A 15,365-nucleotide genomic window follows, 5' to 3' on the forward strand; every position below is an offset into this window, starting at 1 on the left:
ATGGTATATATAAGGAATTATATAGAATTTTTTTAATATGTTGAGCTTCTTATATAATTTGAGGACTTGTATGGCCTTTTTTTTTGGACTCTATATTTTACCTTCTCATAGGCTGGAAAATATGGCAGTTTTGTATAGAACTCTTTGATAGGCCTTGGCCAATGAGAATGCCTAAGAAGACCCACTAACGTTATTTTGTTATGATAATAAAATCACTGATTTTTTTCCTTATCTATATTGTAAATATTAACATTAATGGCAATAATATATAATTTCATTTGGATGGGGTGATCATAGGGTATACAACCATCTCCATGTATTGTGCGTCCACCTCCTTGCGTGACCACACAACTACACCATTCCCAAGTTAGAGGATGATTGTGGCACTTAGATTTGACATGCAGGGGAATGATTCAGAGGAGAACTCCTCCCTAATATAATGCCATTATGGTGCATGAAGTTTCAACATTTCAATCTTGCACGTATTAGGTAAGGAGCAACATGTATCTTAGGTCCATAGATGGTCTCTAAGGGAGACATTATGACTAGACAAATTTTATCGATAATAGAAAGGGCTACCCATCTATAAATGATAGGGAAGAAACTCCATCTGACACGAGGGGATCATATAGTGAGCATACTCTCTTGCTTTGTACTTTGCTAGATTTTTGGACTCTTTGTCCTGTCCTCTAAGGGTTTACAGAATTTAAGGTTTTTTGGTGTGGAATAGAGGTTTGGCGAGGCATAGGCCTGCCCCAAGGCACGTTCCAAGTAAGGCCAACCTTGGGTAATTAAGGGTACACCGCATTTCTGGGTCATATTTGTTGGGAGGTTCTCAGATCACCAAAGTTGGATGGGCAGGGGGTGGCAATGAAACCAAAGGTGGGAGGAAGAGGAACAACTTCTGGAAGGCCTCCTCCACGCATCCCACCCACCCATATAGCGTTGTTGGAGATGCCTGGGAAGAAAAAAAATTATACCATAACAAGTGCCCAAAGGGGTCAAAAAGAGCAACGAAGGAGCTAGAGAAGGGGGTGGAGGACAAGAGGAAGGACCTAACAAAGAACTAAACCCTTGAAGAGGTCCAATGTTGGATCTTAGACCCAATCCATTCATGCATCGAGGATGCAATTCTTTAAATTTTCTGAAACTTTTGTAAAGACCATAGTCGCTCAAGCTTGATAAAGAACTTAGGCAACCCATGAAGATATCCTACACTCCATGCAAAGTTTTGAAGGTAAATTGGAAACAATGAGTGAAGGGGTCTTCAAGTGGTTTTCTTGGTTACTCCACTTATAGCGCAAAAAGTCATATTCTCTCAAGGTGATAAGACAAAATGGTAGTCCATCTAACCTCATTATTATTGAGGGAGGGACCAACCCTCAACTCTAAAGAAGCCATGGGGCAAAATAAACTTGGGAGTTGGTTATGGTCATCATGGTTTGGTTGCGTTGAGAATCACCATATGGCCTAGTATGACAAAGATGTTGTCACGTGGCGTTACATTTAAAAATAATAAAATAATACTTACATTAACAAATTAAAAAATACTAATAATAAAAAAAGTCGATATCAGCTATAAATAAAATAATTCAATTCCCGCCCTAATTTTACATCAAACTTTATATAGAGAAATAAAGTAATTGAAAGTATAAAAAAAAAAACTAACTTTTATTGATAAAGTAGTTTCTTTATACATAATTCTTTCCCATATCTTTTACATTTCAAGGGAACTACAGTCCTCCATAAATATACAAAAAAAGATAATTATTCTATGACCCCATGAAAATCTTTTTTATACATCAATATAGTCTAAAGTCCATAGTGCAATAATAAAATAAGCCACCTTACAACTTGTGCCTCCATATGTCCAACCTATCATAAAAAAGGATTACTACATGAATCAATTGTGAAATAAAAACCAAAACAAATAGAGCGAATAAAAGAGAGGCAAAATAAATTCATATTTTGATGAACTCCGAGTGTTGTAGAATCCCCTTTGTAAACACTGAAATTTGATCTTACCACGATCACCATTGCATCCTTCTTTAGCAATCCCATTTGCCACAGAGTTTTGTTCTCTATTAATGTGAGTGAAGGAGGTTCTCTTGAAGGTACTGATCAACATCCTAATGCGCCACATCCAATATGTGAGAGAGGGCGGCACAAAGGAGGATCTCATAAACACCCAGTCTATTAATATCACTTTGGAATCCCCGAATATGTCAATTTCGTCCATCTCCAACGACATTGCGCAATGCAAAACCCCCCATAGAGTCAATAGATTTCTCTATTATTTGAACCCTCACCACTGTACCAGCGGAAATGGAAGTGTGAACCCAACGTTAGTACAATGTATGCTCCACTACGACATTTCCAGAAAGAAGACACACCATCGAAAACACCCAATGGGAAATTTTTCCCAAATTGTCTCTAATTGGCAATGCCTACAAATTGGCCTCTCCTTAAGAGCACTGATTTCCATAAAGTGTGTGATTGTCTTGTAGCATCTACTTCTAATGTTGGGAGCATTGTGTTCGAAAATCATTGGATTCTTAGCCCTCCAAATGCCCCAGAGTATGTAGAATGGTAGAGCACAATATTCTTTGTTGTCCATGAACCAATAGGAAAGACAGTCCTCTAATGTTGTCTTGTCACATCTTGCATGTATGCAAAACAACTAAATTACCCAATTCCAAATAGAAGAAGCAAATGGAAAATGTAGAAAGAGGTGTTGAACGTCTTATGAATATTCAAAGCGCAATACGCATCTTCCTAGGCCATTAAAACTCCTTTTAAGAAGGTTATCCCAAGTCATAATCCTATTGTGTACAAAGAATCAAACAAATCATTTAAGTTTGATAGGTATCTTGTGCCAAGATTTATGAAGCCAACTTGCGTGCACCTCCTTATTACTACCTAATGAAATGTGTTTATATATATCGCGAATGGTGATTTGTCCATCTTTCATGCCACCATCCCAAGTCAAAGATTCCTCTACCTGTAATATTGTGATACCAACAAATACAAGTTGCATGACATATTGCTCTCACTCCACTGCGAGGGAACAAATGAGCCCAACTACCCCTTCGTTAAAATTAATTTACCTTTTAGTACGAGGGAGATATGTAATTTTTTCACTATTTCACATGGATTTGATAAATAGCATGTCAAAATAATATTATCGATACTATATGATTTGTAATTTATTTTATGTTCAATTGACATGAATCATTTAAAACAACGAATATTAATAACAAACAAATATTTCACTATTAGTGCTAAATAACATAATTTTATATCTAGAGAAAAATAAAACAAAATAAAAACTTATATTTTTACTTTACATTGTCATAAAGACAGAATTTATTCCATTCTTAATGTGACGTTTATATATAATATTTAAAAAATATTAATAACAAATAAAGAGTCTAATGCGGATTATAAATCAAATATTTCATTATGCTTGTTGAATAAATTAATATCATATATAGAGAGAGTTTCATTCTATTAATAAGCTTTTTTCTAATTTATATATATGATATAGATTTGTTCTTCTTATTGACATGTAACATTTTAAAATATATTAATAGCAAAAATAATTAAATGTATGTGTGAATGACTTATAGAGAAAAAGATATATGTAATGTATGTGTGAATGGTGTATAGAGAAAAAGATATATGTAACATTTTTAAAAATATTGATAACAAAAAAATTCCATATATTTTACTAAACAAGTGAGCTAAAAATTTTTTATAATAAGACATTTTATTAGCGTGTTGATCAAACCAATATAGATCTCTCAAGTTTTAAAAGGAATCAAATATCTCTATATGCAAACATTTTCTCAAATTTTACACTTAAAAAGAGTATTTGCATTGAGAGATTTGATTTCTCTAAAAACTTAATATATCTAAAATTAAAATAAATATATTTTAATTATTATTATTTTGCTGTTATATTTTGTTTATATAAACTTATTTATAAACATAAAAATTTAACCTTGCAAATCCTTTTTAAAAATCTAATTGCATTGAGAAATTTGATTTCTCCAAAAACTTGGTAGATCTAAAATTAAAATAAATCTATTTTAATTATTATTATTTTGCTGTTATATTTTGTTTATATAAACTTATTTATAAACATAAAAATTTAACCTTGCAAATCCTTTATAAAAATATACTTAATAAACTATATAAATAAATAAAAAATAAGTAAATATTAAACTACATATTTCCCTTCAAACCATCACCCCTCAATAACCTAAACCTAGCTTTTTATAATATATTTAAATTATATATTTCATTTATATTATAATTATTATTCATATCCAATCCATCTATTCAAAACCTTATTTGACCTTTATATTCCTAACTTTTTATAATACATTTAAATTATATTTCATTTATATTATAATTATTATTCATATCCAATCCCTTTATTCAAAACCTTATTTGACCTTTCTCTAATATAAAGAACACATTAGAAAATACAAACAACTAAATAATCCCTCTACCTCAACACCTCATTTGACTTTTTCATATATCACAATATATTAATAAAAAAATACAATAACTAGCTAACCTATCGCTCTACCTCAACACCTCGTTTGACTTTTTCCAATAGAAAATGCATTAAAAATACAATAACTAAAAGGCATTTGTCTTCTTTCCATATCATTAAAAAATACAATAATAACTATTTATATAGTGAATTTATATAAGACTTCAAGTAAAAAAAGGTTTGCTTTAAATATATAACCAATAAATGGCAATCTCATTAATCAATTAAGCATTTGAAGGAATTCGAAATCTCCATTAGTTGACCAGAATCAAAGGAAAGAACTCCCTGGAAATCTGTATTAAAGTTGTATTTCTATTTATATCAGACAGATGAAAAGCACGAGAACACTACACACTAAAATAGTCACAAAGAACTCCATCAAAATCTTCGATGTGCAAAAGTTTTTTTCTATTTATACTAGATAAATGACAAGCACTAATCTGCTTTCATGATAATTTGTTTTTGCCCAATACTTTGTTTTCCTGTTTTAGATTACAGTTAGTACATAGTTTTTTTGTGAACCTCTTCCATGACAAATATAGAACATAAATGCAGTAAGGGGTTCGCTTACAATAAGAAGCAAAAATAAAAACGCAGCCATTTGCAGAAATATCAGAGACCCAGTCCCACCTACTCCCCTAAAGCAAAGTGGGACTACCTAGGTAGAGACAAGAATAGGAATGAATGCCGTCACCATGAGATTCTGTATATTTAAAAAAAAATCAAGACAAGTAAAAGCAACGTCTGTATTGGGTGTTTGGTATTCTGAGAAAATATATTTAACTGATTCAAAGTTTAAACGGGCCAACTTCTATCACAAATAATATACAGAGACGTTGACATTTAATGTTTATGTAGCTATCAGATGAGATCAGCCACCTTGTTTGATCGACGTCAAACAGACAGCAAATGCTCAGCTGGATATGTAAAATAATACACGGAAAATTCCAAGATATAGATCGAAGAAAAATAATGGCTACAGTATCCAGCATCGCTATAATTGAATAAAAATAGTTGCACACATATTATTTTTCGCGTTCAAGGTTTATTACGAGATTGGCCTGCAAATTGGAATAATGAATCAATTCTTCGAAAAGCCACTTGCAGCTTAGAATAATTGCAACTGTTCAGCCATGGCTTTTTATATATATATATATATATATCCTAGTGGTCTGTGATCTATGATACTTTAACATTGGCGTGTGGTGAGCGTGTGGCAGCAGGTACGTAGAATTACGTGGGTTTAATTTTATTTTTTGAGAAAGATAACACAGAGAAACATACAAACCAGATTGCACATAGATGATTTCAACACTATTGATAAAAAAAACCAGCATCAAATTGCTCAAGTGCCAAAGAATCACAGGTCTGCTAAAGGCCTGAGAGTCTAAGATTTTACATTTTTTTCCTATCAAAAACAACAATGAGAACATTGAGAAATCAGAATTTCTACCAATCCAGCCGAATTAAACACATCATTAACTTCTAATAGATGATATTGTGTCTTAACACATAATCACCAGCAACTTAGAGGCCAATCAAAACCAGATGTGCTTTAGTGTTTCTTTGGTCCAAGCCTTTGTTCAAAAGCCTTCGTAGATTATATTTACATATTGCAGCTTTTGGCGATAGAAATGGTCTGGGTGGAGTGAAATCAATAGCCCCAGAAGCTGTCCAGATCCACTGGACTAGTAGTTGATGAAGGGCCTACCTGAAATGGGCGGTTAAGACGATTACAAACAATTTCAGAGTTTATTTCAGTACCCAAACACGTGTCAGAATGAGGAAGGGAGAGTGCAGGTTGAGGCTGCATCTGCTGAGGAAGCCCGTTGATTTCAGGTCGTGGCTGACTCTCAACCCACTGACTTGCAGACTCAACTTTGCCAGATTTGTCTAGCTGTGGACCAAAAGAAGGTTCCAACTTGCAATGCTTTAGGGTTCCAGGATCGTTGTATTGATCAAATAATGCCCTCAGGAGATTATTCTGGGGTAACCCTGGAAGGAGGCTATGGAGTTGGGCCTGATTTTCCATTGGGAAGCTCACATTTGTAGGTATGGAATTTGGTGGGAATGCAGCCAACTGTGAGAAAAGCAAAGGAGCTTGTGGGACATGGTTGTTCTCTTGTCTCAGATTCAGAAATGGAGGGAATGGACTAGACCTGTTAATGCTATTCATGCTGAGCCTTGGGTCATTTAGAACCATGTTGTGTATGAAAGGAGCGGTGCTCCTCATAATGCTGGCAATCTCAGAGAGTTCTGCAGAATCTGCAGATGTTCTCTGTTGCTGTAGATGATGACTAGGGGTCCTGAAGCCACTGTTATTGTTGTTGTACTGTGGATTGGAGAAGCAGGACACATGCTCCCTTGCAGATCCTTCACTCTCCAGAGATCCACTTTCATCATTGACTGCTGATAATGGGGGCAAGGAAGGAGACCCAACGTCAAGATATGAGCTTCTGTTGAATCCAGATGAACTCTTCTTTGCTCCTATACTTTTCTGAAATATACGACAAACCACCCATTCATCCTGTTCATAGAAAGATGATCAGAAATAAATCAAAACCTAAATAATAAACGGCCTAAGAACCATATATTTATGCATGCAGTATATACAAGGATAGTATGGAGTATAGACAGCAATAGTTGATGAAACAAAAAATAGAAACGCACAGCAATATAGAATTAACCCAACAACACAAACATGAGTTTACACACAGATATATAGAATGATAACATACAAATGCAAAGTTGCAAACCCTAAAACTGTGAGCTTGGAAAGTTGCAGACCCTAAAACTGTGAGCTTGGAAGCCATGCTCTTACAGAAACCACAGTATTTATACATTTGATTAGAAACTACAGTATTTATACATTCGATTAGAAACTATATTCCTTGTAGAAGTACACAATATAAACATTGGAAACGTTGTGAGAAGGTACAGAGAGTAAGAATTTGGATGGTGGTATCGAAGTATTTACCTTGGAAGTCTTGGGAAGTTGATTGTACGAAAATTTTCCCTCGAGGCGATACTCGTGCATCACCCAGTTGCTCTTCTCTCCCTTGGGAGCTCGGCCTTTGTAAAACACTAGGGTTTTCTTCATCCCAACGAGGGAAGAACCTCGTGCACTGAAAATCTCTCGGTCCTTCCCAGTGGCCTTCCAGTAGCCCGCTTCTGTGGCTCTGTTGGTGCGCAGCCCTGTTGGATATTTGCGATCTCTGAGGCTGAAAAAGTACCATTCCTTCTCACCCATCTTCGCTTTCTCTGCACCAACCACAGAGAGAATTAGCATCAAAACCCTCATTACATCCGTGCCACAAAATCCACCCAGAAGATTTCAAGGCGTGTGTGATCTCTGTGAAGATACATGCATTGAATGCCCACCCCATAACTCTAATCAAATACTGCTCAAGCATGCGAGTTGTGTTCAGAGAATATGCGTTCAGCTGCTTATTAATATTATTGTGTAGTATTTCGGACTGATGCAGTTCTCACGTGAGATACGTTCATTCATGGAACATATATTCATGTCTAGATGCTTATGATAACATAAGCCTATTGAATGGCTCCAAGACCTAGAAAGCGTTCAGGCTTCCGAGGCAAAGGTGCAATCTGCCACACATGCGGAAGGGCTGCTGCTTACTTCATATCAAACCCTCATAGGCCCTCCAGACACCACCATTAAAGCTTCGAAATTTTAAAATCCTCATTCCGAAGTAACTCTCTTAATGGGACAAACACATAATAAATACATGTATCCAAAGTATATACAGTCTATATGAATATTCATCTGAAGCATTGCAGTATATGGGTACGGAGCAGTTCAAAGTACATACAGCATGATATCTAGTGTGTATCCATCCAGAAATGCAATTAGACATTTCATTAAGCTATGCAATCCTCTACATATATACAATATACAAGAATATATATGGTCTGTAATCCTCCATATATACAGTATACAATAATATCTATGCTGTGTAATCCTGCATATACACAGTATACAATATGTCTATGCTGTGTAATCCTCCATATATACAGTATACAATAATATCTATGCTGTGTAATCCTGCATATACACAGTATACAATATGTCTATGCTGTGTAATCCTCCATATATACAGCATACAAGAATATCTATGTAGTGTATGTGAAATGAGATGGGAGATTTTATGGTGGAAAAAGCACTTTCAAGAAGTTGCAAGATGAAAATATCTGTCACAGTAAAGTTCCATAGAAGAGGAAAGTTGAGGGAAGAAGCAACCATACTAAACGATTATGTTCATGGAAAAAACTGCTTCTCTATAGCTGTTTGAAAATATGTATACTATACATGGATAGGTACCTGAACCAAACTATTGTGGCATATTCATGACATCTGAACTTTTGAGCTGTATGGAAAAAGATGCCAAGTTTTATCCTAGCAGAAACAATTTCAAGAATGATGCCATAGAAGCTTTTTATTCACCTACAAACAACTCACAGGTGAGGAGGGGATAAAGCTGAGAAAAAGGCATACACATCACACAGGTAATCTAAAAGCATGTTCGTTGAAGAGACCTGCTGAAAGAAGAAGGCAAGGCTCTTTGGTTTTAGAGTTGAAAGCTCTACAAAAGAAGTATCATATGAAAGTTCTAGCAGTGACAAAAAGAATTGAGAGAAAGAATACCTGGAAGATCCCAGGGCTCGCACTTGTTGAGGTCGACCTCAGCAATGGCTCGGCCTGAGAAGTTGCTGTCAAGGACCTTTCTAACAAGATAGTGAGTGATCAACTCTTCGTCAGTGGGATGAAACCTGAACCCTGGGGGAAGCTGTGTGTCACCCTTGTCCTGCGCATACGTAAAATTCAAGCCCTCCATTTCTGAAATCTGCTGAATGCTGCCACCACTGGTTTCGAGATTCAGGACTGTGAAAATTGATAGAGGATAAATCCCTCCCTACCCAGATAATAACAAGAAATTGATGAAAAGAACTGGTGGGAGACGGGGTGTGGGTGTTGACTTCTTATACGGGTGTTGTGAGATGTGGGAGAACGGGACGGGAACGATGGGATGGATGGGGCAGGCAGATCACTACGGATGAATCCCGGTGGCAGACTGAAACGGATTCCCCTCTGTACATGTGTAAGAAAAGCATCACCATAGACAGGCTTGCTTGGTGTCGGAAGTGTGTGTGTGTATTATTATTGAGAACGAGAGCAGGGCAGAGCAGGGGCAAGAGTATGCGTGCGTGCGTGAGTATATGTGTTGTCAGGAGAAGAAAGAAAATCGCTCAGAGGGGTAGGGGAACAGAAAGGAGTTTATTTTGTGGGCTTGGAGCTAAGATCGATAAAGAGCTATTTGGATTTTGCATGATCATGTAGGGGATTATGTATATTATTATGATCCTCAGTCCTCTTGGCCCCTCAGGCCTGCTGCACCCACACCCACTTCAGTACAACATACAAACTGCACTATACCTAGACCTCGTAGACTGGCAATCTCCACCCCTTGTCAGTCCTGGGAGTAATTGCGTTCATTCATAGTTCCCCTGAGATCATTTAACTCCAAATATATCTATACCCTTCTGAACACATAGATCACTGTACAGCAAAAGACAAAACAAAAGTTCATCCCCCTGAAATCCTAATCACATCTCCATTGATGGATGAATGAACAAATGAATGAATATACTTATATCCTTTCTTGAAATTAAAACCCCAATTTCATGCTCCCTGTCCAGATATAAGCCTGCTCCCTCTCATAGTTTTGTGTGTATGAAACTGTGAGAGCAAAGAGCCTGCGGTCAGAAGAACACCACAACCGTGTACAACAAGGAACTATATACGCGTAATTCAATTCAATTGAATTCAATTCAGTCCCTGCAGGCATCACTATTCATATATACTCTTACCTACCTTGGAAAAAATCCCAGGCTTCAATCGACCAGTCCACCTGTTCAAGATCCAGCGGATTAATCCCTGCCAAACCCACCAGAATTCCATCAGAATCCCACCTTCCATAACGCCAGAAACTGCAAAAAGACAAATGGAAATAAATTAAATTCACACACGCTCACCTTATTTGAATCAAAACCAACTGGATCTCGTTTTCACACCGAGAATCAAATACCCATTTTGCTGTTTCCTCTGCCTGGACCTACAGTTTGCCAATCAGATGGCTCCGGATTTTCCACGTAAGAAGCCCGGCGATGCCACGCGTGGCCAAGAGGTCTCGGGAAAATGATTTCGGATCCGACGTGGACAGGCGAATTAATCCGACGTAGACTGGCGGTTAATAAAATTGCGGTTGACTTCCAGATAAAAGGCGAAAAAGAAAATTTGCCGTAAAGTAAATGATGAGTTGCGGACGTCACCTGCTACCGGTCGGCGGGCAGCGTACGGTAATAACGCGGCGGCTCATGGGAAGGCGAGAGTCCCTGCCGGACGGGGAGCAACTTGCCCGGTTTTTGGACGGTGAACGGCAACGGCGCTGCAAATTCTTCGCCGGTCTCTCGACATCGCGAGCAAATAATTTATGAGCAATAATGTTTCGTTCTGTGTTTTCGGTCATACCCTCTTCCTTTGTCGTTTCATGGGAGTTTCCACTTTTTAATGTAGTTAGGTTTTGAAAAGTTGAGGGGCCTCGTCTTTCTCATTATGTGGGCCTTTCATTTTTAAATATACTTTTTATTTAATTATGCATTTCAAATTCTTTACTCTAATCATATGTGTTTTTATTAATTTTATTTAAAATGTAATAAAATTTATTATAATCATAAACAATATGAAAGAAAGTCCAACAATTTCAATAGAGATTACGGCTGGAAGATCAGTAGCTGCTGGATTCTTGTTTTTCCTTCCTAATCTTATTTCCCTTAATTTCGCGGATCTTTTTCTTTGGAGCCGTGTCTTTACCTTCCTCCTTGGGTTTTTCCTTTTGGCTCTGTAGTTTTCTTTTATTCCGGTTCTGATCCTTCGTCTTTTCAGAATGTGTCGCTCGCTTGATTTATTTATTTATTTATTTTTATTTTTTTCCATTTTTCATTTTTATTTATTTATTTATTTTATTATTATTTTATTTTATTTTATTTATTTATTTATTTATTTTTATGCTTATTTTTCATTTTTCATTTTTATTTATTTATTTATTGTACTATTGTTTTATTTTATTTATTTATTTATTATGCTTATTTTTCATTTTTATTTATTTATTTTATTTTATTTTATTATTATTTTATTTTATTTTTTATTTTTATTTTTTAACTTAATTCTCTCGTTCCATTATCTTTAACTAACTTTGAATATTACTTTATATTTATATATGATGATGATGATGATGGTTAACGTCCCCTAAGACCAAACATTGGTCTATCGGACCTAAAAACAAATTATTTAATTTGATTTAAGATTTTATTCCTATACTCAAAAAGCTTGGAGAGAAGCCTTCCCAGCTCACTATAATTTTGACATTGTAAAAGGAAGGTCACTATTGTAACAAAGATTGTGAAACTGAGATCTACTGAGATATATATACATATAACTTTATACATATATCATATAAACGTCTTTTACATAACTAATTCCCACCATAATACTAAATAACTTATAATTTTTAATTTTTAATTATTAACAATAACCCTTTTTAACTAACCATTAACAACATTTAATTTATTTTTTATATATTTATATTTTTTTGTCACCTAATATGACTAATTTCCTTGACCCTAGTCCTATAGTCAAAACTAGCCGTTAGTCAAGACAGCCGTTAGAGGCTCTGCTCAGACTATTTAACATGCTAGGCTGGATCTGTTTGACGATGAACCACACTAGTTGGTTCAAAACGGGTCGACAGATTTTCTCTGCATGTGATTTATGCCGAAATATTTGTTATAAAAGATATGAAATTCGTATAATTTAAGTGTTATAAGGTTTTCTTAAGATGTTGAATTTATTTTTGACAGAGTTTTGGATAGAGGGTGTTTTATTAAGGCATTTTTTGATGTGAAGTCACTAGTTTAATTCTTCACCACAATTAAGGTGATATATTGGACATGATGAATATGTAGTGCCACCAAAAAAAAAATACAAATTAAAATAAAAAATCACAATTTAATCAAAAAAATCATTACATTAAAAATTTAAACTACAATTAAAGTAACCATATAAAAAATATGTATAAATTTATAATTAAGAATTAAATAATAGAGAAAGGTAATCATATATATATATATATATATGGTGAAACCCTTAACGTTATTTCAAAATGCCTCCCAAGGAGGGTTGCATACGGAGGGTCAGCGTCCGCAAGTTGATATGAGTGTGAAGCAATTAATCCAGGGGGATAGAGCGTTGACTAATGGCACTTTGCATGTTTGTCATTATACCTACAATTACAACTTAATCTGCATTTTGTGTGGGAGACATTGGAGGTGATGGCTCTGGATGTGTGGGTGTCTAGAGAGGACAATCCCTAATGCACGTAGACTTGTAGAGCCTACGAGCAATAATCATGAACTAATTTGGGTGGATAATAGCATATTATGATATTGGTTGGGTTAAGTATGTTAGGGAAGGGTGGCTTGTAGTTTATTTAGCTGCTCAAGGAGCTCCTCATATGTGGATCATATGGGAAATTGATGTCTTTTGTAGACTTACCATTCTTAGGAATATAAAGTTTAGGAACTTGGTAGACAAATGTAAGTCAAGGGATGGAGATAACATTGCATGTAGGGGTCATAGTTGTTCTTAGTTGGAAGTTGGTCAGCCTGGAACACGAAAATTAAAAGCACTGCAACTACAGAGGAATAGTCTCAAGTTTGTAATATTCTTCATTATATACTGAACTTCTCCTTAGTGGTGGATGTGATAGTATTTGTGTTTTTCAAGGATTGATTTCATTACATTCTGGTTTTATGTGCCCTCTCTGGGCTTGTTAATCCTTGGTGGAATTTTCTACATGGAGCTCTTAGTTGGTCCTTAAGCCTCTACACAACCTTCTTGCCCTCTAGGCCTCTCTTTTAGGGTTCTCGACTTCCTAGTTTATCTCTGATTTCTCTACCCGAGTTTTTATTCCTCTTTCAAGGTCCCTCCCTTTGGCCTCCCTCCTTTCTACCCTGACTTTCCCCCCTTTCTATGTTGATCTATGCTTTTCATCCCCCCCCCTTGTGTTTCCTTTCCCCAAGGAATTTACTCTAGGTTGTTTGGACTCATGCTTAGGTGTCGCCTTTTAACCTCCCATCATGGAGGGAGAAGAGAATGACTAGGTCCCTCCCAGACCTTCAACTCCCTTCCTCATATTACTATTCGAACCCATGCACAATCATTTTCCCTTATCATAATGGACAGATACAAAAACATCATTCTTGAATTGGTGTAGAGAGTTATCTTAGAAGTGGTAGACCAGGTCTGGCAAGACATTAGGTTTATTCTTGATATACATGTTAACAAATAAACCAGAGATTAGATTCCTAATGTAGGAAGATCTACTAGGGCTCACTCCTCATCCTACATGTAGACGATCAATATATTGGAACATCAAAAGTCTAATGGGTAGAGTTCTTATTGATAGAGTTGGCATACAATGGGAGTTGATAATACACATGGCTCAAATTGTGGAGAACACTGACAAGCTTAACAAGAAAGTCGCAAAGCTTGCAAAGGCTATGGGGAATTACGATATTTCTTCTTTAGACAATGATAATGAACAACAACTCCCTTTATAAGTGGGTTCTCCTTCTGAAGTATGATCAACTAAGCTAATTATTTGATGAGAAAGATAGGTCGGGGAGTTGTTATGTTTATGGTTATCAGTTTATGTTTTTTTGTTAGTTCAGAGTTTTAATTTAAGTTTGAAAGACATTATGGTTATCCATAATACTTTTAACAAAGAAAATTTGAACTTATGTTACTGGTGGATTTTGTAAATAAACAAAAAAAAAATTACTATATATTTATTTAATCATAATGTAAAAGACCCAACTTATCAAAAAAAAAAAAAAAAACTAACTAACTAAGTATATTTCATAATCTTTTCATATTTAACTAATTTAACATTAATTAAAAAATTAATCCTATTGATATAAATAAACGATAACTTATAAAAAAAAAAAAACAAAAAAACAAACTAACTAACTAAGTATATTTCATAATCTTTTCATATTTAACTAATTTAACATTAATTAAAAAATTAATCCTATTGATATAAATAAAGGATAACTTACTGAATTGATGTATATAAACGATAATGTATGTATAATAATTTTATTTTGGTTTTTATTATTCTAAAATAAATATAAATTACTATGTGCAAACCAAGTTGTCTTTAGTGCGTTTTTTTGGAAGCTTTTCAGGTGGGTTTTTACGGTCTCATTTCTAATAATTTTATTTTGGTTTTTATTATTCTAAAATAAATATAAATTACTATGCGCAAACCGAGTTGTCTTTAGTGAATTTTTTTGGAAGCTTTTCCGGTCTCATTTCTCTAAAACCCTGCACAATCCAAATGCCCTAGGGGTTTTGCAAGAGCTGAATCCATATATACAATCAAAAAATTAATTTAAATAGCAGAAATCAAAATTTCCCTAAAAAAAATTCGCCAAATTCCAACACCAAAAATTTTAAAAAATCAAAAAAAAAACAACAAACCACCTCAACATTTTAAACTCTAAACTCTATGTGCTAACGATATAACCCTGTACATTAAGAATAAAGCTAGGGATAAGGGGCAATGCCCATGAAATATCTCGTTGAATGGCAATGGAACCTTTGAAAACACCAAGCGCATCTCTCTAGATCTCGTGATCCAAGCTCCAACTCCTTATGCAA

The 15,365-nt window shown here is 35.1% G+C and overlaps 1 protein-coding gene across 1 annotated transcript; it reads right to left on the reverse strand.

Moving 5' to 3' along the window:
- Positions 1-5,906: 5,906 nt before the first annotated feature.
- Positions 5,907-10,465, reverse strand: LOC149209052 (uncharacterized). Its single transcript, XM_089394200.1, has 3 exons — positions 9,231-10,465; positions 7,542-7,825; positions 5,907-7,091 (listed from the first exon to the last, which is right to left on the reverse strand). Exons 1-3 carry the CDS (start codon positions 9,418-9,420, stop codon positions 6,219-6,221), a joined length of 1,347 nt encoding a protein of 448 aa, XP_089250326.1. The 5' UTR covers positions 9,421-10,465; the 3' UTR covers positions 5,907-6,218.
- Between the last annotated feature and the right edge of the window lie 4,900 nt (positions 10,466-15,365).

The sequence above is a fragment of the Pinus tabuliformis genome, chromosome 1_2 (assembly GCF_031772625.1).
Source record: "Pinus tabuliformis cultivar Carrire ecotype Pingquan chromosome 1_2, CPIR1, whole genome shotgun sequence".
Lineage (NCBI taxonomy): Eukaryota > Viridiplantae > Streptophyta > Pinopsida > Pinales > Pinaceae > Pinus > Pinus tabuliformis.

Excerpts from the sequence above, each read along its gene's own strand:
- LOC149209052 (XM_089394200.1), bottom strand. The coding sequence starts at position 9,420 with ATGGAGGGCTTGAATTTTACGTATGCGCAGGACAAGGGTGACACACAG. Across the intron at positions 7,826-9,230 it reads CGAGCCCTGGGATCTTCCAG|AGAAAGCGAAGATGGGTGAG; the intron begins GTATTCTTTCTC and ends TGGTTGGTGCAG. Across the intron at positions 7,092-7,541 it reads AACTTCCCAAGACTTCCAAG|GATGAATGGGTGGTTTGTCG; the intron begins GTAAATACTTCG and ends TTCTATGAACAG.